The sequence below is a fragment of the Actinia tenebrosa genome, unplaced genomic scaffold (genome assembly GCF_029948245.1).
Source record: "Actinia tenebrosa isolate PJP-AT-01 unplaced genomic scaffold, QUT_ActTen_1.0 PGA_scaffold13__45_contigs__length_12533684, whole genome shotgun sequence".
Classification (NCBI taxonomy): domain Eukaryota; kingdom Metazoa; phylum Cnidaria; class Anthozoa; order Actiniaria; family Actiniidae; genus Actinia; species Actinia tenebrosa.
The window spans coordinates 12038822-12063034 of NW_028292573.1; the positions used below are offsets into that span (position 1 = coordinate 12038822).

Genomic DNA, 24213 nt, shown 5'->3' on the forward strand with positions numbered 1-24213 from the left:
TATTCATTTTCATAATTAATCAGTCTTTTTCACTTTTGCAAATTGAACTGATATTAATATTATAGCTGTAATTAACCTTATAAAATCTTTAGATCTTAATCATATCTTCAGTTGATTCTTAACTTTTTCCCAATATTTATAACCTCTAATAATTTTATTGGTAAGCTGTAATTTGATGCGTTCTTTATTGATGCTGTTCATAATTTAATTTTTATTTTGTTTTATCCCTTATGCTTTATTTGATGGTTTTTATTATTTCTAGATTTGATGAGCCTTCTCATGAATCTTATGGATATAAGCCACCGTTAGTACCGCATTTTACAATATTACTCATTATAAATAACTATAACAGAATAACAATCCATGTAGTCTAATAGAATAAAATCATATCCTTGTCATACATTTTTCTCTACACCACATTTTCAAAACATTTATTTCAACAACTTTAATTGAACTGTAATTCATACTAAACTGGATTCATAATATTCCATATCTGTTATTATTATGGATAAAGGTATCATTTGAAGTCTGATTTTTGGGTGTTGTTAGATGTTATAACTCTTTACATCTCATCAAAGGTTTTAGCATGATCTAAATCTGCATGAAAAGTTTAGTGTGAGAAATCTAGCAATTAAGCTTGTGGTAGCTCTGGTTAATAATATGTCTTGATTTATCTAATAATAAACTTAATGATTTTAATGATAAACCTTTCATGTTACCAATAACAAAGTAAGACAAGCATTGCTTTACGTCTTTAAATGTTTGCGAATAATTGCTTTTCTAAAAAATAAAAATAAATTAAATGTTAACATAATACTAATTACTAATTTTTATTGCAGTTTAACAATATTTTTATTAATAATGAATTAAAGCATGTAAGACTAATATCTTAACCATAAAAGAAATTATTGCCAAGCAGACATTTATTGGGTGCCGTTTAGAGTAAAGACCAATATTTGCTGCCACTATGGTGCATTTATGCATCTATTGTGCATGTTGCAGCAGACATTAAATGGATACATTGGGTACAGTTAAGATTTAGATACCAATTTTAATTTGCTGCCACTATAGTGCATGTACAGTATGCATGCATGGTGCATGTTGCGAGCAAACATTAATTGGGTGCAGTTTAGATTTTAAGGCAATAGGAGAATATTTTTCACCAGCTGTATCAAACTATTAACCAAGTATTCCTGGCAGCAACCATCTGCTTGCTGATACTGAAATCTGTTGCTGGCTGAATTTTCTTTTATTCCTCTGTCTTTCAGTAGTGTTTCTTAATAATATTGTATTTTCATAGTTTTTTGACAATTTGTTGTCTGCTTTTCAGGTTAACATCAGGCTCTATTGGTTCTGATGAAGACTTCAACATGGCCAATGGTGAATCAAGCAGCCAGGATTCTGGTCCATACTATGCAAGCATCAACCGACCAGCCATGAATCAGTTTAGAAAACAAAAAATAAATGCTGAAATTGAAGGTACTGCAAATGTCAATGATGCTTACATTTATTTTTATAAAGTACGTGTTTATTATATTTAATTTATTAAACTAAAACAAAATACTTTTACTTTTTTTCCCTCCCACAGCCACAAAAGATCCCAAACCTCTTCCCAAGAAGGTGCCTCCCCCACCCCCAGCCAAGCCTGAGAGGCGTTACCCTAATATACTAGAACAAGAGAAATACAAAGGACCAAGTAGACCTGTGAGTATGAAGAATTTAATTTTTTATAGCTAGTGCGTTTCATGTTCCTGTTGACATTTTACATTGACATTTTATTAAGTATGAGAGTAAACTGGTTGCTTGGTTGGCATGTACTTTGACAGTGCTGTCTCTAACTTCTGTGCAGTTCACACCTGGGGTGTCAGTTAAATTCTTGACTGAACAACATAATATTGAGTTTGTTTGATGTCTTGTCTCAATTGCCATGAGGAGTCATGTTCCTGTTGACATTTTACATCAACATTTTATTAAACATGATAATAATTTGGTGGCATGTGTGGCATGCACTGCGTCAGTGCTGTCTCTCACTTCTGTGCAGTTCACACCTAGAGTCACGGTTAAATAGTTTAACCGTGACTCCAGGTTTTGTTAGTCAAGAATAACACACCTAATATTGAGACTAACATAATATTGAGTATTTTTGATGTGTTGTCTCACTTGCCATAAGGGTTTTTCTCCAATGTTCTCGGTTTTCCTTCTGCCATATGTGTCAACATGTGAGTAGAGTGTTGTTGTGTTGTAAATAGTCAATATAGTGGTAACCTACAGTACACAAAGTCTACAGATGGCAGATTTAAAACAAGTGCCAAAATGATTTCATTTATACACATGTGACTTGCTATACAACAACTTTGCAGTGCCCAACTTTGAGTTGACATTGTTTTCAGGCCATAAAGAAAGGTAACAAATGGTACAAGGAGATGTTTAAAGAGATGCATGCAACAGCTGGAGGTATGTTATAGTTTTAAGGGTTTTATTAACATGTATAAAGATGTAAATATTTTTCTTCAAAACTTATCTTCTCAGAAAAAATTCAGAGTCCTCCAAGCTTAAAATGCCATAAAGACCTTGCTATGAGTTCACAGTGGCTGAGTGGCTAGAGCATCAGAATGACTCAAACAAAATACAGTCCTTTGACTAAATGTTGTTGTTGATCAGAACATCCCTACCTGCCAAGACTGAAAAGGATAATGGGTAAATTACCCAAAACTTACGTCATCCAAACTGCTCGCCAGTTTAAATCTTCGCCGTATGCTCGAGGCATGGTTTTAGCAAATTAAATGGGATCGAAAACAGCAAGCTCAAGATGTGTTAGATAACATATGCGGCAGCTAGGCACGTAGGGATGAAGGCAATCAAACAACAACGTTTAGTCAAAGGACTGTATCTAATTCTCAAGTAAATGACATGTGGTTTGAAATAGGAAAACATTTCGCCCAAGCTAAAGAGGTGTATAGCTTGCATGTGGTTCTGTAGGAAACTAATTATCTGATTATGATGACTATTACTTACCTAATATTCTCGTGTTCAAATAACCTTGCATTAATATCAATATAACCTTTCAATTTAACCTCTAAACTTGTTATCTTTTTTCAATTAATAATGTCTTGTAACTAAACTAAAAAATCTTCAATGCCATCTATGGCGCTATCAATAATTATGACATTTAATATTTTAACTTAATGTTTTCAAATTGATTTTGAATTAATTTATCGAGGATTAAAAAGCTCTGCACTTCAATTTCAATTCCTACTCTTTGCTAAAAGTTTGGCAATTAATCCGCTCCTGTGATTTTCCAGCATCGTCCAACTTATCTGCATTACTGGCTAATGATGCAGCCAAAGCAGGTGATGAACACAGAGAAGAGGAACTTCATGAACGACCACCATTACCAAGTGACTTTATCCACCCCATGCATGCCAGACCAGTAGAATCAATAAATGAAGAACCATATAAGCCAAGTTATACCAGCCCAGTTGTACCAGAGAGACCATATGTTAGCCCCACTCGCACTCAACCAGTGTCCCCGCCAGGGGGTCATCAGCGGGATGTAAATGTTCCAGCATGGTATCAGGATATGGTTAGAGGAGAACAGATTCCCAAAGAAGAGCCGTTGTCGTATGGGGTTCACAGGAAACAACCCTCATATGGTTAGTTAGGTAGCAGTGCTTAAAGATATTTGATAAACCAAATAACTTTTTCTTAAACTATTGAATCACATCACTTGAGGTAGTATAATAGCATTGTGAATTATTCATAGTGACAATAACCAATCTCTCAAGCCGAATGAATATCTATTAAAAGGTGAAAGCTTATGCAAGAGACCATGAAGATCAGAATGTTTAATTTAGATAATGACATATAAAATTCAGCATTTTAAAGCTATAGACTTTAGTCACTAATTATCTCAGTTAAATGTTCCTGTTAAAGCTTAAAATTTGACATCTTAAGTTATTCAGCTTTATAATTTACCTTTAGTTATCAATATATTATAATTATTAATGACAATATATATTATTTAATCTAAATAATTATATAAATTATATGCACACTTTTTCTCTCTTGACTATCTGATGAAGGCTGTTCAATACATCATAGACATCAAGAAATCATATTAAAGACACATTTGTTTTGTTCTTCTCTTTCTTAAAGTAACTTGAAAGAGTTTCTGAAAAGTCAACCTATGCACAAGTGTTGTTGTTAACATTATGTATTATTCTCAAATGAAGACATAAGCTGTCACAGAAATTATTTATGAATGTGGTTCTGCAACAAGTGTTGCAAGGAGTTGCAGGATTTGTAGATCTCAGGCATTAATTTGGTGGAATTATTTATGAATGTTTGTTGTATTTTCTCCCCATCCATATAGATTCTGGTGATGAAGTTAAGCATCGTATCACAGCAGGTCCTCATCCTCCAGTCCATGCCAATAGACCACCTGATTATGTTGCACCTTTGTCTCGTTCAGCTGCTGATCGTCCGATGTATAAAACTGTTCCCACTACAGTAACAGTACAACAAGAAGAAAGATCCAAACCCCCAACAGCTACCAGCATGTATGAAAGCCGATTCAGAGGCCAACCAGTCCCTGTAAGTACAACATTAGAAAGCATTTTTACCCCGAGAAGGGGGTACTCTTGCCAGTTTAGGGTAGGGATGTGTCACTGAGCCAACTGAACCCTGACCCTGTTCCAGAGTAAAATAGCTGAAATTTATTCATACCCTGTTCCAGAGCAAGATCGCTGAAAATCATACCCTGTTCTGGTATTGCGAAAATGGATACCCTGTTCCAGAGAAAAAAGAGCATGATTTCATATACCCTGTCCCAGAGCAAGCGCAATTTTATATACCCTGTTCCAGAGTAGAATTGCTGAAAACCATGCCCTGTTTGGCGGCACGTAACCGTATAGCAAATATAGGGGAGTACCCCCCCCCCCCTCCAGATTCTTACCAAAAGTTCCTTTTTCTTAGTGTCCTCTCTATTCAAATTAGTATTGTCATATAAATAATTTAATAAAATGTGTAGTTCCAAAAAATATTCATATCCCACCCATGAAGAAAATTGGAAATTCTGGCAGGGAGGGGGGTAAGAGAAAAAAGGAGAAGGCTAAAAAGAGAGGGGAAGCTTAACAAATTTCTTCCTTTAAAAAGGGGGGGCTTATTAGAGAGGGGGGGGCTTATTTGAGAGGGGAGGCTAAATAGAGGATTTACGGTAAACAGTATTCACAGAATTACAAATTGTCAACACATATTTCAAGATGTAGAATTATTTCGCTAGTATTAATAGAGAGGGGAATGTCAAAGCAAAATTAAGATAACTAAGAAAAAATCCAAGTCCCTTAGTTTGTGGGAATTGAATTGTCAATGGCTTAAACACAAAATTGTCAATAGCCTAAATACATGGATGATTAATCATGGAGGGCAGTGTTTGCACTTTGATTAAGCCAGAATTGGTATTTATAAAAAAAAAACTTTTGAAATTAATGTCTACCCTTCTGGCTTTAAGCCAGCCACACAAGCAAAACTTTTAAAAATTTATATTTTTGGCATTTTGAGAGCAGCCAAGATTCTCCTCCCTAAAGAAATTGCCCCTATCCCTGCCATAACTGTTGCCTTCAATTACAAAGGTTATAAAATTCAAAATGGATTAAAATGTCACATCGCATTGTTTTATAGAGTAGCAGATCTGCATCTGAAGAACTAGGTGTTAAACAAAAGCCACCATCTGATGAAGATTTATTAAGAAAACGCGAAGAGGAGGCCCGACTAAGACGAGAAGAGGAGGAGCGCAGGAGACAAGAAGAGGAACGAGAGATGATACGGCAACAACAAGAAGAAAGACAAAGAAGAGAAAGAGAGGCAGAACAAAGAAGACGAAAGCTAGAAGCTGAAGAAGCTGCTAGGAAAGCTGCTGAAAGACCACAGTTTTTTGCTATGGCTTTGTACAACTTTGATGCTCAAAATCCAAAGTAAGTACATGATGCATGTATCTGGTATTAGCACCTTCTAATTTCAGTATGACATCATTGTTTTTGCTGGACAGAGTTGTTGGCCTGCACCAAACCTCCAGTCTGGAAACTCTGTGGATCACTTACTTATTCTGGTCTCTACCCTTTTGACCAATCTGGCTTGGTTAGCTCTACCAGGAGGCTTAGTGCTCAGTATATTACAGATTCATTAATTTTGTTCCCTTATTAAATCATCCCTTTGTTCATTCATTCATTTATCATTATTTAGTCTGGTCTCAACCCCTCTGACCTGTTCGGCTTGGTAATGGCTCTACCAGGAGGCTTAATGCTCAGTATATGAATATCTCACAGATTCACTTATTTTATTCCCATTTTTGTTATTGATCTTGCATCTTACCTAATTCACCCATTTATTTGTTTCTTATTGTTTTTCCCCCCAGGGAACTGTCATTCAGAAAAGGAGATTATATCATCGTGAAGAGGCAAATTGATAGAAACTGGATTGAAGGAGAACTGAAAGGAAGAGTTGGAATATTTCCAACCAATTACGTAGAGGTACGGCATATTCTGTAACTACATTTTCCAGTACTTTGGGGGATATGATTTCTGTTTTACAGACCAATAATTGTGAACCCTCGTTGCAGAGTCTGATAAAGTATTTTTTGAGCCTTAATTTTGAGCTGCACAAATCAGAAAGTAAACCTCACTTGTGATGGGTTTTCTATTACACAGCTCCGTTTCATGGCTGAAAATCTAACTGGATATACAACTCAGGGGTGGATGGTAGATAGCCAAACAGGTTTTACAACTCACTTGGCAGCTAATAGATTTAATTAGAATTTAGAAGTCAATTTTTAAGGAGGGAGGAAAAACCAGAGAACCCTTGAAGCCCAGTAAAGAACCAACAAACAACTCACATACGACAAATTATAGCCCTGGAATGAAACCAGGGTTGCATTATTGAGACGTGGCACATTAACATTGCACACCATGTAACCGGCGGCAAGGCGCTCAGCTATGAATCAGATTGCAAGTGGTTTTGACAAAAGAATTTATTGAAAAATTCACACAACTTTACAATGCATGAAAAAAAAAACGGGAACGAGATTACAGGATATCTCTTTACATCGTAGAGAATTCCTTGTCTTGATATGTGCAACGTCTTCAAGAACTTTTACTACACTGATTTAAGCTTAGTTTGGGCCTACTTTTATGGAAAAACCTGCATTCTTAAGACCTTACACATCCTATGCAATGTTGCACGCCCTAGGCGCAAACAGGATGTCCCAAACACGAACTTACGTAAACAAGCGCCAAACCTAGGTATGACTCACTGTAATGTAATTACGTACGGAAATTATTTCTTGCTTACGCATTTTCCACGCAAACAGTTAACTAAAGAATTACATTCCTATGTGTACACGAGGCATTCCTAATTAAAATATAGATTTATGACTAAATAATTACTGTCCGAAATAGTGTCTTTTGACTCTGTCACACTTGCCCCTCCTTTTTGTTTGCTTCGTCCTCGAGCAAATTCAGGAACAATGATGCGCAGGTGGACTCGTCAGTGCTGAAGTGCGGATCTTGGAAGATTATAGAGGTTGCTGTGTTGGCCTGCCGTTGTCCTTGTGGAACGTCGGAGTACAGGTGCAGCCAGTTCTTCCTCAGACGCATCGTCACTATCATCATCATCATCAGGTTCAGCTGGTTCTGTCATTGGTTGAAAGGCGATTGTCATTCCTCCAATGTCATCTTCTTCATCTGATGATTCTGGCGATGCAGTACATGTTTGTCTAGACCTGTCAGCTTGCCTGTGTCGTCCTCGTATCTCCAGCATTGGTCTTGGACACACTTGCATTTCTCCTTGACTAACAACTTTATCTCCTCCATGTCCATCAGCTCTTTCAACGACATATGTATTGTTGTCTCTTCGTTCGACGATTTTGTACACTTGGTTGTCCCATTTATCTTGAATCTTGTTTCTTCCTCTGACTTTACGGTTGCGAAGGAGTACTCGCTCTCCAACTTGTAGTGGTTCGGCCAGTGCTCTGCTCTTCTGGTCATGGATCTTCTTTCTGATGGTAGCAGCTTCCTTCAAGTTTTGTAAAGTTGTGTGAATTTTTCAATAAATTCTTTTGTCAAAACCACTTGCAATCTGATTCATAGCTGAGCGCCTTGCCGCCGGTTACATTTTTGGTGTCAGAAGTGGGACTGCAAGAAAGTTGACATTAGTAGTTACTGATTATTTACCAACGGGAACGAGACTGGAATCATGGCAGAAGAAGCTGTGGCTGCACTCACAGAGCAATTGGCTGCACTCAAGGCACAGCTGGATGGCATGCAGGCTGAAGGAGGACCCCCTGCCCAACCTGTTCCTGCACCAGTGGTACAAGTGACAGTGCCAAGGGAGAGGAAGCTGAGAAAGTATGCTGGTGGCAGAGACGACAAAGTGCTTGAAGACTGGATAGCGGATGCACAGAGGTCTGTGGCTGCCCAGAAGTTAACTGATCAAGAGGCGGTGGATTTCCTGTACCATAGCTTAGAAGGAGCGGCTCGAGATGAAGTTCGACTAAGGCCTGCGGATGACTGGACAGACCCGGAGGGTTTCTTCAGGATTCTGAGAGACGTCTTCGGAGAGAAGCTCACCAAGACCCAGCTTCTCCAGAGGTTTTTCGCCAGAAAACAAGGTGACAGGGAGCCCATCCAGGACTTTGCCCATGCCCTGATGTCGATGGCGGAGCACATAACCAGAGTACACGTAGGAGCCCTGGAAAACAAGGACCAGAACCTCAGAGACACATTCGTTGAGAACTTGCGTGACAACCTGTTGCGCAGGGATCTCAAGCGCTATATCAGAGAACATCCCGAGAAGACCTTCAACGAGGTGAGGCAAGAGGCCTATCGTAGCTCGGAAGACACAGATAGAGGAGCACATCGCCATGCAGCGGCCAAGGAGGTGTTGGTGGAGAGCAACCAAGTAAATGCCATCCAAGAGCTTACAGCAGGACAGAAGGCCCTGGTGGAGAGGCTCATGCAGCAACAAAAATTGCTGGATGAGCAGCAGAAGCTGCTAACCCAACTTACCATGAAGTTAGCAAGCCCATCACCACCACGAAGTCTCCCACGTGGTCCGAGGAGATGTTACAACTGCCACGAGCTTGGACATCTTCGGCCGAACTGCCCAAAGCCCCTGAAAGACAAGGCACCAGCAGCACCACAGAAGGAGTCAAACTCCAGCTCTCCACGGCAGTGAGCCACGCCGTGGAGAGGAACTGTAGTGGCTCTAATTTTCTTTTTCAGAACGAAACGTTTGTCGGGACAAGTCCCACAGTGGTGGCGAGGATTGGCGGAGTACCTGTGAAAAGCTTAGTGGATACGGGCTCCATGGTTACCCTCATCACCGAGTCGTTCTACAGGGAAAAGCTACAGCCAACCCTAGGAGACCTACACCCTGAAACAAGATTACTGCAGCTGCGAGGAGCTAACGGTTTGGACATCCCTTACATTGGATATATCGTCGCTACAGTAGCGATCGGAGGAGTGGTGGTCCCTGGGTGCGGCATCTTCATCACGAAGGACACAGCAGCCACTACAGTCATGCAGAGGAGGGTACCTGGCCTACTGGGAACCAACGTTCTTGGGCAGGTGCCCCAATACCAACAGATCCTGCAAGATGAAGAGAAGAAGAGTAAACGTAAAACTGGGTTCGTGAAAGTAGCCGGCTCAGACAAAGTCTGGGTCCCTGCTTTCACAGAATCTGATATCTTGGTCACAGGCCCATCATGGGGCAATGATGCTGTGATCGAACCCCTTGGTGTACCAGTAGAAGGAAACCTCACCGTGGCCAGTACTCTCGTGGATACTACCAAGACGTGTTACTATGTCAGAGTTGCCAACCAGACGGCAAAGGACATATGGCTAAAGCCGAGGACGCGGATTGGAATTGTGCGAGAGGGAGAGATGGTCAAGAGAGGAGAGCAGTTGGAGTTCCTACACGAGAATAACATGGTGACAGTGTGCTGTAACCTTAGTGCTGACCCTCAGATGCCACACCAACGGGAAGCTGTGGGCAAAGTACGTTGGCAAAGGATACAGACACCCCCTCACGGGATTACCCTGGAACATTTCCCCGGGACGGAACTTCAGAGGGAGAAAGCTCTCCAGATGTTCGAAAGAAATGAAGAGGTGTTTGCTTCATGTAAGGAGGACCTTGGCTGTACAAAGACAACATATCATCGCATCTACACAGACGATGATGTGCCTGTCACAGAGCGTTACAGAAGGATTCCTCCAAACCAATACCAGGAGGTGCAACAGCATCTACAAGACTTGCTAGAAAAAGGAGTGATATGTCCAAGTGAGAGTAACTATGCCTCCCCAATAGTGCTTGTACGAAAGAAGTCTGGAGCCTTGAGGATGTGCGTCGACTACCGGAAGCTGAACCAGAAAACCAAGCGTGATCAGTACCCCCTACCAAGGATAGAGGAATCGCTGGAGGCACTGCGTGGCGCAAAGTACTTTTCCACCATAGATCTGGCATCAGCCTACAATCAAGTTGAAGTCCATCCTGATGATCAGCACAAGACTGCGTTCACAACGCCCATGGGTTTGTTTCAGTACACTCGGATGCCGTTTGGACTACAGAATGCCCCAGCGACCTTCCAAAGGTTGATGCAAGGAGTCTTCCGAGAGGACATACTTCGCACCCTGATGGTCTACCTGGACGACATCATAGTCTTCTCATCCACCATTGAAGAACATCTTGAGCGGTTGGAAACGGTATTCAGTAAGCTGAAGCATCATGGATTAAAGGTTGAACCAATCAAGTGTCAACTCTTCAGAGATCGGGTGTCCTACCTGGGGCACGTGGTCTCTGCTGACGGTGTCGAGACAGACCCTGGCAGTTAACGAGTGGCCAGTCCCCCACACAGTGCGCGATCTGCGATCATTCCTTGGTTTCGCATCATACTACAGAAGATTTGTCCCCAAGTTCGCTCAAATGGCAGGCCCGCTGCACAAGTTAGTTGCTGAGCTCGGGAGCGGAGGAAGTAACAAGACCACCCGGAAGCAGATTGGCGTACTGTGGACAGAAGAGTGCCAAAAGAGCTTCAACAAGTTAAAGAATCTACTAACCTCAGCACCAGTGCTGGCCTACCCGGACTACACCAAGCCCTTCATCCTAGAGACGGATGCGTCCAACGAAGGATTGGGAGCCGTGCTGTCCCAAGAACAGGACGGCAGAGTCAAAGTGATCGCTTATGCCAGCCGAGGCCTGAGAGGTAGAGAGCGAAACATGGAGAACTACTCATCGAGGAAGCTGGAACTACTAGCCTTGAAGTGGGCTGTATGTGAGAAGTTCAGGGAGTACCTGCTGGGATCGAAGTTTGTCGTCTACACAGACAACAACCCGCTGACATACCTACAGTCAAAGAGTAAGCTGAAAGCTGTGGAGCAGAGGTGGGCTGCAGAGTTAGCAAACTTCAACTTCACCATCAAGTATCGCCCTGGACGTCACAACCAGAATGCAGATGCTCTAAGTCGCATCAACCGAGATGAAGAACCAACCACAGTTGAAGTAAGAAGTACCCTAGCCTACTCTACCAATACTACAGACCTACCAGAAGAGGTACGTCAACATTTGATGGTATCAGCAGCGTTCATAAGCAACACAGAGACAAGTGCGCTGGAGGAGCAAGCAACCTCATTCCCAACCGCACCTCTCACAGAGATCCAACGACTACAGCAGGAGGACCCATGTATCAGTCGTCTCCTCCACTACCGAAACCTTGGACGTCGGCCAAGTAAAAGGCAAAGCCAACAAGAGACAAGGGATACAAGGAAGTTGCTTAGTCACTGGAACAGGATTGAGGAAAGCCATGGAGTTCTCTACCGCCGTACAGGAGTCGGACAGGGAAGTGAGCTTCGGTTACTGCTACTCCCCACATCAATGAAATCACAAGTACTGAAGGGTGCGCACGATCAATGTGGACATCAAGGACAAGACAGGACAGAACAGCTCTTGAGGAAAAGATGTTGGTGGCCCGGTATGCAAGGAGATGTGAAGCAATGGATCTCAAATTGTGAAAGATGTGTCATTGCCAAAGGATCCTACCTTCCAGTCAAGACGCCGATGGGCAGCCTACTAGCTACTAGGCCATTGGAAGTGCTAGCGATGGATTTTACCTTGCTTGAGCCTGCAACAGATGGAAGAGAAAATGTCCTCGTGTTAACAGATGTGTTCACAAAGTTTACAATTGCTGTACCTGCCCGTGATCAGAAAGCTACAACCGTAGTCAAGACCCTGATTAAAGAATGGTTCCTTGTGTATGGAATCCCCCAAAGAATACACTCTGACCAAGGCAAGTCATTTGAGGCAGAACTAGTCAAGGAGTTGTGTGCAGTGTATGGAATTAAGAAGTCAAGGACAACCCCCTATCATCCTCAAGGAAATGGGCAGTGCGAAAGATTCAACCGTACACTACATGAGCTTCTAAGAACTCTACCAGCAGAAAAGAAAAGAAGGTGGCCTGAACACCTGAAAGAGTTATGTTACGCCTATAATGCTACGCCACATGCAACGACTGGATACTCACCCTTTTACCTGATGTTTGGTAGAGATGCAAAGCTACCTTTGGACATTCTACTTCCTGATGATGACAGACAAGTGACAGTAGACAACCAGCAATGGATTACCAAGCACCAGACTCGTCTACGAGAAGCTTATACCACTGTGACACAAAACTTGAAGGAAGCTACACGGAGAACACGGAAAACCCTCGAAGCACAGGAGAGAACCAACAAACTACTCTACTCACATACCACATCGAGATCGGCAGGACTCGAACTCGGGCCGCATTTGTGAGAGGCAGCGCATTAGCAGCGCACGCCACCGGTGCTTCCCATATAATAGTTAATCCGGCTTAATGATGTTGCAACCAAAATAATTCTCCAACTCTTCCCAGGCTACAAATGTTGACCGGTTCCGTATTCATCCCCCCCCCCCCCCCTCCCTGACTCCCATGTAGACATGCAGAAAGATAATTAGATATCCATGTACGATACCAAAACCACTTGCAATCTGATTCATAGCTGAGCGCCTTGCTGCCGGTTACATTTTTGGTGTCAGAAGTGGGAAACTGTTAATGTGCAATGTTAATGTGCCACGTCTCAATAATGCAACCCTGGTTTCATTCCAGGGCTATAATTTGTCGTATGTGAGTTGTTTGTTGGTTCTTTACTGGGCTTCAAGGGTTCTCTGGTTTTTCCTCCCTCCTTAAAAATTGACTTCTAAATTCTAATTAAATCTATTAGCTGCCAAGTGAGTTGTAAAACCTGTTTGGCTATCTACCATCCACCCCTGAGTTGTATATCCAGTTAGATTTTCAGCCATGAAACGGAGCTGTGTAATAGAAAACCCATCACAAGTGAGGTTTACTTTCTGATTTGTGCACAAGTTCCCTTCAAACGTTTTGGGGGCCAACCATCAGCCCCTTTTGTCATAATTCCCAGTTTAAGCATTTTTTTGGAATAACTTCTCTTTTTAAAGTACTAGGCAAATATAGATCTACACAAAAATGGGCATTCCTTAAGCTATAGATGGAGCTATTAAGTGAGAAGGTTCCTACATAAAACGTCCTATTTTCACGAGGGTAGCACTTAATAGCCAGTGGCTAACAAACCTGTAGATGGAGCTATTAAGTGAGAAGGTTCCTACATAAAACGTCCTCTTTTCACAAGGGTAGCACTTAATAGCCAGTGGCTAACAGACCTGTTGCCCTTTTTCCATGATCGAATTGGAATTTAGGAGTTGATTTTTGCGGAGGGAGGAAAACCGGAGAACCCGGAAAACCCTCGAAGCACAGGAGAGAACCAACAAACAACTCTACTCATATACAACACCGAACCTGGCGGGACTCGAGCTCAGGTCGCATTGATGAGAGGCAAGCGCTCACACCGTTATGCCACCCACACTTCCCCAACTTACAATACATAACTTACAATTACAACTCTTAATCAGGCGTATATTATTTATCTAGTTGAGACCAATTGAAGATGAAGAAGAGGAAGCGCCTGTTGAATCACCACCCAGTCCATATGTTCCTGTTGAAGGAGAAGCTAAGGTCAAATATAACTTCAGAGCAGAGTCAGCAAGAGAAATGAGTGTAGGAAAGGTCAGTCTTTCTTTGAATGGGGGATTTACTCCAACAAAGGACTAACGTCCGAAACGTCAGTTTCACAAAGCTTTTTACAGTGATTCAATTTATCCACAATTTCCTGCTGTTTTATTTAGAAACACCGACGCAGTCCACACTAGTACTCTACTAGTTATCACCACTCATTCTATGATGCTTCATTGTATTACTAGGACTCAGAATAATAAATATCATCAATGTGCAAGCTATAGACTGAGATTGACTGGCCAACATATCAAACTTTTTTTGACATGGGGTCTGATTTTTATTTTGGCCAATCTTCTCTAACAGTTTTTTTAATGATTGTTTTTCTTAGGGTGAAATAGTGACTTTGACAAGAAAAGTGGATCAGAATTGGTATGAAGGAATATCACAAGGAAAAAAAGGAATCTTGCCTGCTGCTTACTTGGAGGTATCCATACTTACATAAATTAAATTTTAACAAAATAAATTATGTCAAAGAAATGGAATAGTGGTTGTGGATGTATATAATTAGCAATGGTTAAAATGCTATGGCAATCTTAAATTGTTGACAGCATATATAGTAGGTTACTATTGATGATGATAATGATGTTGATGAGGATGATGAGGATGACCATGAGGATGATGATATTGATGAAGATGATGACAATGATGATGATAATGACAATGATGATTAATTATAATGATGATGTTGAATAGGATGATGATGATAATGTTGATGAAGATGATGACCATGATTATAATGATGGATAATGGCACCTAAATCGCCAGGGCATGCATGAGTTCAAATCCTGTTCAAGACTCAGAATTTTCTTATAATTAGCAGCTGCATAAGTTGCTTGATATACTGTCCAGATTAGCTCAATAAAATAAATTAAACTGATGTTTGCAAAATAGATCAAGACGAATTGGTATTGAAATATCCATTTTCTTTTTTCACAAGGTGCTGCGAGAGCCTGGACTAGTTCCCAAAGCAAGTGTGTCACCTGAAGGTAGTTATTACTCAGCACTGCTCCTCATGATAATGTTGAATATTGATGAGGCTTCTCCTCCATCACACTTTCAATTAACAAGTTGTATAATCTGGCCTAAACGCAATACAAATGGTATGCTATCGAGGATAACAGAACATAGGTGTTTGTGTCATAATTGATGTGTGCAAAAGAGCCCAAGGGACTGGTCATTATTTATTGCTTGTGGGAAGTAGGGGGATTTTTGTTGCAAAAAAATAAAGATGAAATGACCCCCCCCCCCAAAAGGCACCATCTGTTTTATGACCCCTCACTCTCCACCCCTCTGTACTAGTGGTTGGTACTTTCTCATCTTTTAGTGATGCCCCCCCTTTGATACCTGTCAATATTTACCTGATCCCCCTACAGTGGTCTAAAGACCATGTGATCCCCCTAAATCTTCTGAATCCAACCCCCTCCCCCTTCCCAAGGTGATAAGTAATGATTGGTTTCATAAAGGACAGTGTTGGTAACCTTTAATTACTGTTTGGCTCATTAGGCACAGAACAGCCAAAGAGACAGGAACAATTCAGACGGGAGGATGTAATAATGAAAAAAGAAATGCCTAAAGTTTCCCACATGCCACAGGAGGTAGGGAATAATGGGACTGGAATAATGAGAAATGAATAGATGAATGAGCAAATGAATGAATGAAGGGATGAAATAATGAATTGACTAATCATAGGATAAATGAATAAGTGTAGAAATGAATAGATGGGTGGATGAATGAATGAATGAATGAATGGATATGTGGATGAATAAATGTATGAATAAATGAATTCCTTAATCATAGGACAAATGAATAAATGAATGAATTGTTGGATGAATGAATGGATGGATGGTAGAGAAATAAATGGGTGAATGAATAAATGTTCAAATGAGCAAATGGATGAATTATAAATATGAGATCAGAATGAATTCATCACTAGAATTGTTTTTGCTAGGTTACTGAAATAAGAAAGACAACAACTACAACTACCACCTATGATCGGTCAGGCCAACCAACTAGGTATGTGTTTTAGGAATATTGCTATTCATTAGGTATACGTTATGATAAATTTACAAAAGATGAACCCTTAGAGTTTTGAGGCTGAATGGCTCATTTCTGTGTTATTTATTGTTATTTGATCCAAACTTTAGTTTGTTGCAGGGTCAGCCCCCTAACAGTGGTTGATCTATAGCCTCCACCCCTAAAATCAGCAACTATTTTGGGCTTATTAAATTATTTTCTTGGATTCAAAAGCAGTGGTGTTTCAAGGGGTAGCTACTAACCCCCCCAAATGCTTTCATAAACATGAAGTATTGGCAGGAAAATGGAGGTATCTTGCTACACCTCTGTTTAAAAGGGGCCATGGTCCCCCTATACAACCTAGATCCTTCACTTAAATAATGGATTGGACTAAAAATGTCGTTGGATTCCAAAGCAGGCATGTGCCCTTCTGCACTCCCTAGATGTATCACTTCTTAACTAACAGCCCTATTTTTTTACTAACTTATACAATAGTGAACTTGCCTGTAATACAATTCATTTTATTGCTTGTCCAGTTATGGTGAACCAATTAGAGTTACTCACAGTAATCAGCCTCAGATGAGAGGTGGGCCCTCACAGCCTCAACCTCAAGTACAGTACATCAGTAAGGAGCCTGAACCTGTTGTCTTACCAGCACAGGTTGTAATGGATGAGCCTGAGATGTTCCCATTGGATGGAGAAAGGTAAAAAAAGTGATTGTATACAGTAGTAGTAACCTCCTTGTCAACCGCTGGCCCTTTCTTAGGAATTTATGGTTCCTAAGAAAGTTAGTTACAGTTGCTATGTCCCAAAAACTAAATAAATTATCTAGAATATTTCAGAACTTTAAGCCCTGATTGCAGGGAAATGATCTCAAATTGTTTCTATTGTTTACTGTCCTTTTAAAATAAAATTATATTGGCTCATAATCCTTGTAGTACTCTTAAAATAGATACTGTGTACTGTAGTTGTATTCCATTTGGGGAAATGCTGCTTCGGTGATTGGTTTGCTTTTGTCCAAGTTTGAACCACGAATTCACTTCAGTGATCAAGATAGATAGTTTTGCATGTGTCAGAAGACATGCCATACTCTTGAGTATTATTTCTTTCTTTACCTTCACCACGGTAAACTTGAAATGTCTTACCAGTAGAAGAACCTTTCAATCTTCCACCAATTCTTTTCTTTCATTCATTCTTTTTTCTTCTATACAAATGACTAGTGATTTTAGTAAACAGAGGGCTTTTTGTCATTTCTCTATTTTAGGTTTAAAGCAACATACAGTTACCGCCCACAGAATGATGATGAGCTTCCCCTTGAAGAAGGTGAAGAGGTGATAGTGTTGGAGAAATGTGATGACGGCTGGTTCGTTGGCCATTCAACAAAAACTGGTTTATTTGGAACGTTCCCAGGCAATTATGTGGTTGCATTATGTAAGTCCATATAGATTAAAATTATTTAAAAAAAACGAACAAAAACAAAACTACGCAATTTGTTGGTAGGGTAACTAGAATTACACAGAGTAATTTTCATCCAGGCCATTTCTAGATCGAATTAGAATTTAGAAGTTGATTTTTGAGGAGGGAGGAAAACCATTTTCAAACCCAGGTCGCATTGGTGAAAGGTGAGCACTCTCACCGCTAATATATTTTGTTGTCCTGTTTTGTGTTTGCTTACTAAATTGATTTGGCAAATCCTTTCCTCATTTACCCCTGACACCCCTCCCCTGGGGATATTAGACTAGCTACTTATCCTCGCTCGGCCAAATTAACCTTAGCAAACACCAAACATTGAAAAAGGGAAATACAGGGACTGCTTTTCTGTCTACATGTGCAAGTGTAGCCCAAAGTTCTGAATGTGCAAGCATGTTACCTCGGCTTTGTAATATGGAAAACCATTGGATAAGTACTTGATTAAGAAATGGACCTATTATCCAGCTAGGCATTATCTTTTCCAATTTCAGATCACATGACACTCTCTTGATAAAAAAAACAATAAAAGTTTTGCACTACCAAGTGATGGCACCCATGTTAGATGGCAGGACGATTCAATCGTTTTACATAAGAAAGTATTCAACTCCCGAGAGCAAAGGAATTTTATCGTTCTGCCATCTAACCACAAGCAGTCCAAGCTGTTTTATGGGCGTGGACACGTGATGGTGCAAAACCTCTATTTGTTTAAGTTGTATCCATATTTATGTGTCTTTTGATGTCCAACCGTTAAACAAAGATATAATACTCTGGGGAATGACACAGCTTGTTCTGAAATGGGAAAACATTAGATTAGCCTATTACATAGCTTATTTTAAACATGTTAATTAATTAATTAATTAATTATATTAAACTTTATGTCTTTCATGCAGGATGAATCTGGCACAGCATTGATTGGAGCATGAATATATTGATGCCAACGTAATGAGAAGTAGAAGCAATATTTTTATACCCAAATGAACACTGCTATAGCATATTGAGTACAGATCTGTATAAAATATATTCTTGACTAATATTCTAGTGGGGAGGGTCTTCAGGTGATCAATCTCGAAGATAAATTAACGATGAGAAATCTTCTTTCAGTAATTTTTTTTGCACTATTCCAATGAGCTGGTGTCCATTGGCTACTAGTATATTATAATTTGTTGGGGAAAAAAACGAGTAAAATCGTCAGATCAAAAGAATGCCACCTTAATAGTCCCCTTCACAGTTATCTGTACCATCTGAAAGGTAACCATGCCTGTGCATCAGTGAGAATAGTGGTGACCTTGCAATGATAGAGGCATGAATAATTGTCCAAGGTGTTAAAAATCATTGCAAGGTCACCGCAGTCCTCACTTCGATGCATTACCTTTCAAGATGACGCAGGAAACGTTGAAGGGGACTACCCCATAGTGCCCAACATATCTTCTAATTACATGGACCTTGGTCACACTGCAGTATGCTCATGCCAATGAGAATGAAAATACTTTGTTTAATCCTGCATAACCTTGTCTTGAAATGTTGAATGCAAGGCTAAGCATGGAAAACGTATTGTTCCTGTCAGCATGGTTTCAGCGTGAGAAAGGTCCATGGTCTGTCTTCTTGGCACTTTGCGAAATCATTAACAGTTAGGGAAGGTACGTTTTTTATTGGGGAAAGGGGGATTCGCAGTAAACATTTTAATGGTTGTAGCCCTCCCATTTTCACTCAGTAAGAAACTCATGATCCTCCCTTAAAGTCAACAAGGAAAGCGCTTTTTTTCAAAAAAGAAAGGTTTGACCCTTTACAAAAGTTCAAACTTTTACTGATGTCCCTCTCCTCTGAAGCCCCACCCCCCCTCCCCACAGTAAAAACGTACCTTCCCTTACTCCGAATTCCAATGCTTGCCCTAGAATGAATGGTTCCGTTATATTTCATTCCCTAATCCAAAATAGATGAAATTCTTTATGATTGATCTCGCTTGCCGTCAATCGTGATGAATTTCCCCAGAATTTGATACATTCCCCTTATTTGCAGCTGCTTATATCTGAACTGAGTGTCTTGGAATATCCAAATAAGTTTTCCCAACTGACTGTTTGTATCAGTAGTTGTATAGCTTTGTTTTCTAAGAGATCCCCCCCTCCGCCCAATATATGGTGGCTTGTTCCCCATTAGGGTAGCGGGTGGCTGCTATGCCAATAGAATAACTAACTCCCCAGTTGCATGCTTGCCTTTTGTCGTCTTGAACGCGTTCATCCTGTTTCCAAGGGCCTTATAGAGTAGCCGAGTATTAGGGAGCGCAAACTATGAATTTGTAAATTTTAGATATGTAATTGAAAATAAACAAATGTTTCTAAATCTTCGTTAGTGCATTTTATTTTTGTTTTCTTTGTGGAATGTTTTAGTGGTTGTAACTTTCAAAAGACTGCAATATCTTTTCCTTCCTCCAACCCTACCCCTCCCACCTTCATCCAGCTCTTTAACTCCTTGAGAGAATGAGAACAGGTTTGTATTCACTTATTTATTACATTGAATTATTGTCTCGTAATTTTATTGCACTATTCAGATTGCGCACGCAAAACAGTAAAAAAAACCCCGGTATTTCTGGACTAATAGAGAAAAGGAGAGGGAGAAGAAGTAATAAGGTAAATAGATTGCGTGTAATCTTTCTTTTCTCAACCAACAATATCTTCGCATTCAACCACGATAAAATACAGCGCAGAAATAAACAATGGCTTCAACAAAAGCTTATCACCTCGAAAAACCATGTGCGCTTTCTCTATATCTTGCAAGAATTTGGTCTCAAGGGGTGTGCATTGTGTTCAGATCCAAACCTTGTTTATGCCTACCATTTTGAAAAGCTGCTACCAGAAACCACTACAACATAGCGAACAAGTCAAGAGCTAAGCCGTGTTATTACTTTATACTATCGCTACAGCACTTGATCAAAGGTAGGTGACTCAGTACACGCGGCTGTGCAAGTATTTAATAAAATAAGATGGATCTAAACTGCAATTTTAAACAGTTTAAACAACAGAAATATTAATTTTGTATGGTAATAGTCGATTGCATAAAACATAGTCTATCGATGTAAAGCGGTCGAATTCCACAACACAATACTTAAAAAACTTTCATAGGGAAAAAAATACAAGTTAATGATAGAGACTGACTATGACAAATTGCTGCTGTATTTTTATCCGATTGTGTGGGATCCCTGTGGTATTACTCATATTTCTTTTTGTTGTTCAATATAATTTTGGAGATTATTCTACTGGTTAAAAATACAATCATCTTTATGTTTTAACCATATTTCCTAATGCGTTCTTTCAGTTACCTCTAATCCCAAATTTCGTAAAGAGCACACTTTCACGCCTTCGCACGACAGCATCGTATCGCAGGATCGTACTTTTAAAATCACAAGACTGATTTCGAAATTAGTGGTTACCGGTGGCCTTCGACGCCAGTGTGAACCAACCCTTATGAGAAGAATTAATTGCCTGTTTTTTTGCTTGTTATTTTTGGATGCATGGTGACGGAAGTTTGATTTGTATTAATAGAGAGTTTTGGATTTACGTTCACGGTAAACGTGAAACGTCAGTTGACCAGTAAAAAATTCTTTTAAATTACTGAAAAAGAATCCAAGTAAGAAAGTCCAAGTAATAGAAAAACAAAAGAGTATTTGCGCTTGGTGAGAAGGTTTGTAAAAGGTAAAGTAAAATACACGAAAACTATGAAAACGTGGTCACGTTTGCCGTTTGCGGGGAGAAAAAAAAGTCAATCTAAAACTCTCTAATACGTAAATGTGGATGCCTTAATTTTATTCCAATTATTTAATACCACAATGCGTATTCTAATCAAGTATTACAATCGTCTTTACTTTTAAGTCTACTTTGAAATTAAGAAAAATGTTTATTTTCGTATACTAAAAATTTCTAGGGAGCCAAAAATCTCAATATTTGACGCACGCGGAATCAATTTAAAGTCGTGAAAAAAGTTGAAGTTTCACGTTGTCCCCTTAAATTTCCACCACAGGGAGCCCAAACGCCAACTGACGCCAAAAAATGCTTTATAAAAAAATAATCAAAATACTTTCGGCAAATGTTTTGTACTTGAAAGAAAGTCCATTTTGAGCTCTATTAGGATCTTTAAGAAAATTCTTTGATTTTGCTTTTTTTCATACAAAACGAGGCGATTGAAATTTTGACCTCGAAATACGCGTTTTTCGGGTTGACCCAAATTTTCGAAAATTTAAAAACTTATTTTTATTACACGAAATATACATCAATAGAAAGCTACAGATGAGGGCTACATAGATCTGACATTATTTTCTTAAATAGATGAATGTGTAATATTTTATGGCTGAATTAATTTTCAGTGAGCAAGCTGTCTGGTCAGCGGTATAGCGTTTTCAGCATTTTCCTTTTTTCACACTCTTTTTGATTTTTTTTCGAAATGAAACTAACACAGCTAGTAGCTCTATAAACCTCTCATATTATGGCGTAAATTAAATTTTCAAAAGTCTGCCACAAGTTAGAAAAATAAGACGCTAAAATAGTTTACTATTTGGGAATCCTGTGGCTATTGAGTTGTGCACATAACACAGGAAGCCCGTCACATAGAAAGGCAATAAAACAAAAGAAATTTTCACCTTCAATTCCCATTTGTGCATTAGTTATTGTGTTTACCAAACATGCTTTTGAATCTCCAGGGATTGGGAGAATACGAAAATGAGCTGTTCCCTGCATCCGCCATCTTGAAACAAGAGAGGACTACGCGGCGACATTAAAACTTAAGAAACTTGCAGACTACAACTACTAGACATCTGAAATGAAAGGTAATGTGAAGTAAAGACTTTATTTAACATTTTTGAGCATTCTAAAGATTAGAAATAAAGTTTATCCAAACGTTTATTGACGATTGAAATCTGTCTTGAAAGTGTTCAGTTTCATATGTGTTTATGTATATAGTTAAGTTTGCCGCGTTTTGCGGGCTAAAAGTCCCTTTTTATGCTTGAATTTGGTTAATTTTTCAATTGGAGGGTTCGTTTGGCTAAAATAAAGCACAAAAACTTTACACTTAACGAATATGAAAATTTTGCTCAACATTAACCTATGCGCATAGTTTATGAGGGATAGAACAGAACTAAGGGCGTTTTGTAGGTAGTCCTGCGCCACTGGTAACACTTTTAAGCGTAAGAAAAGCCTATTCTTTTAATATTATAAAAAATTGCGCTACGTTTAGGTTGTTTTTTTCCTATAAATTAATTTCCTTGTGTCTTTATTTTTTATTCGATCACTAATTTAATAAAAAGTCAATTATTAGATAAAGACAAATAAAATTGTATTTTTTTTCTGTTATAGGTACGGGCAAAATCATCGCTGTAATCTAACAATATCCAAGAACCTGCAGGACATAAACCAGGATAAAGACTAAAATGTTTGCATATATTCTAAAAAAATTATGAAGTTTTAAAATTTGTGTATTTATTACTTTAATAAATGGTGTTGAGACTTTACCTATTTTCAAAATCGTAATTTTTCCCGCCAAAAAACTTAAGAATTTTTCAACTCTCTCATTACGTCATACTCCTTTCGAATCGTGCTATTTTTTTCCCGCCAAAAAACTTAGAATTTTTCAACTCTCTCATTACGTTATACTCCTTTCGAATCGTGCTTTTTTTCCCGCCAAAAAACTTAGAATTTTTTCAGGCCCTATAAACTTATGAACACACCTTGTAGCTCATGGCAACCACGTTCCTCTCTAAAATCCACCCCTGCCTCATGCCTACTTTATCACCTCTACCACACCCACATAATCCCCTGCCTTTGTTCCCCTCATTATCCCATTGTTTCAGTCACGTGAGCAATAAACAATAGACATGAAATATTCATTGGAATTTTTATTAGGTCATTCATGTTCACGTCAATACAAAGCACTATGATTTAAGGTACTTCAAAAACTATAACTTCAACAAACTAGCTGATGGTATACTGGTCAAGAAGAGGGCAAGCAGGACATAAGGTAAGTGGTTCAAATCCAGGTAGGTTCATGCAAGAAAAATTGGACAGCACCTCAAGACTCAGGATCAAGGAAAGTCAAGCAGAAATGGACAAAATAAGGAGAATTGGCTCACAGATTACAAAAAAAACTCGGAAATTGGCTTTAATAAAAAAAATCAAATTGGCTTTAAAAAGTAAAAAAAAATTCAAATTGGCTCTAAAAAAAATAATAAATTAGAAAAAAAATAAAAAATTGTGAAAAAAAAGTAAAAAATCCCTATAAATTTTGAAAAAATATATACTAAGTCTTTTTGTAATTTTTTTTGCCCCTAGGGTAATTAGTCGCAGGTCCCCAAGACCAAAAGTTCAAACCTACCCTACCCTTAAGAAGAAGTACCCCCAAACAAAGAGTTCAGGGGTACCCCTTAAGGTTGATGAGTAAGTTGAACGAAAGACCTTGGGGACAGTCCACTTTGTTTGGATTCTAAAGACATAGGTGTTGCTTGATTAAAAGACTAGTACAGAATGCTGAAATTAAGGCATAAAACTGGTGTTCTTCCTATAAAATAGCTGAAAATAATTTAAAGTCTAAGTAAC

At 39.3% G+C, this 24213-nt stretch overlaps 1 protein-coding gene across 6 annotated transcripts in view; it reads left to right on the forward strand.

The window, feature by feature from the left end:
• The window catches only part of LOC116305057 (uncharacterized), a 31410-nt gene extending 11435 nt beyond the window's left edge, over window positions 1–19975 (forward strand). For 3 of the 6 annotated variants that reach the window (XM_031714890.2, XM_031714892.2, XM_031714893.2), the window contains 16 exons: window positions 263–304; window positions 1331–1479; window positions 1589–1704; window positions 2391–2454; window positions 3303–3653; window positions 4373–4593; window positions 5680–5972; window positions 6413–6527; window positions 14012–14146; window positions 14484–14579; window positions 15093–15141; window positions 15659–15750; window positions 16104–16168; window positions 16705–16872; window positions 17433–17599; window positions 18529–19975. In XM_031714890.2, the coding sequence (XP_031570750.2) occupies window positions 263–304; window positions 1331–1479; window positions 1589–1704; window positions 2391–2454; window positions 3303–3653; window positions 4373–4593; window positions 5680–5972; window positions 6413–6527; window positions 14012–14146; window positions 14484–14579; window positions 15093–15141; window positions 15659–15750; window positions 16104–16168; window positions 16705–16872; window positions 17433–17599; window positions 18529–18530 (2125 nt within the window). In that variant the 3' untranslated portion in view covers window positions 18531–19975. The remainder of the gene's footprint in view (window positions 1–262; window positions 305–1330; window positions 1480–1588; window positions 1705–2390; window positions 2455–3302; window positions 3654–4372; window positions 4594–5679; window positions 5973–6412; window positions 6528–14011; window positions 14147–14483; window positions 14580–15092; window positions 15142–15658; window positions 15751–16103; window positions 16169–16704; window positions 16873–17432; window positions 17600–18528) is intronic. The other 3 variants (XM_031714891.2, XM_089028665.1, XM_031714894.2) reach the window with 2 other exon arrangements.
• The last annotated feature ends 4238 nt before the right edge of the window (window positions 19976–24213 follow it).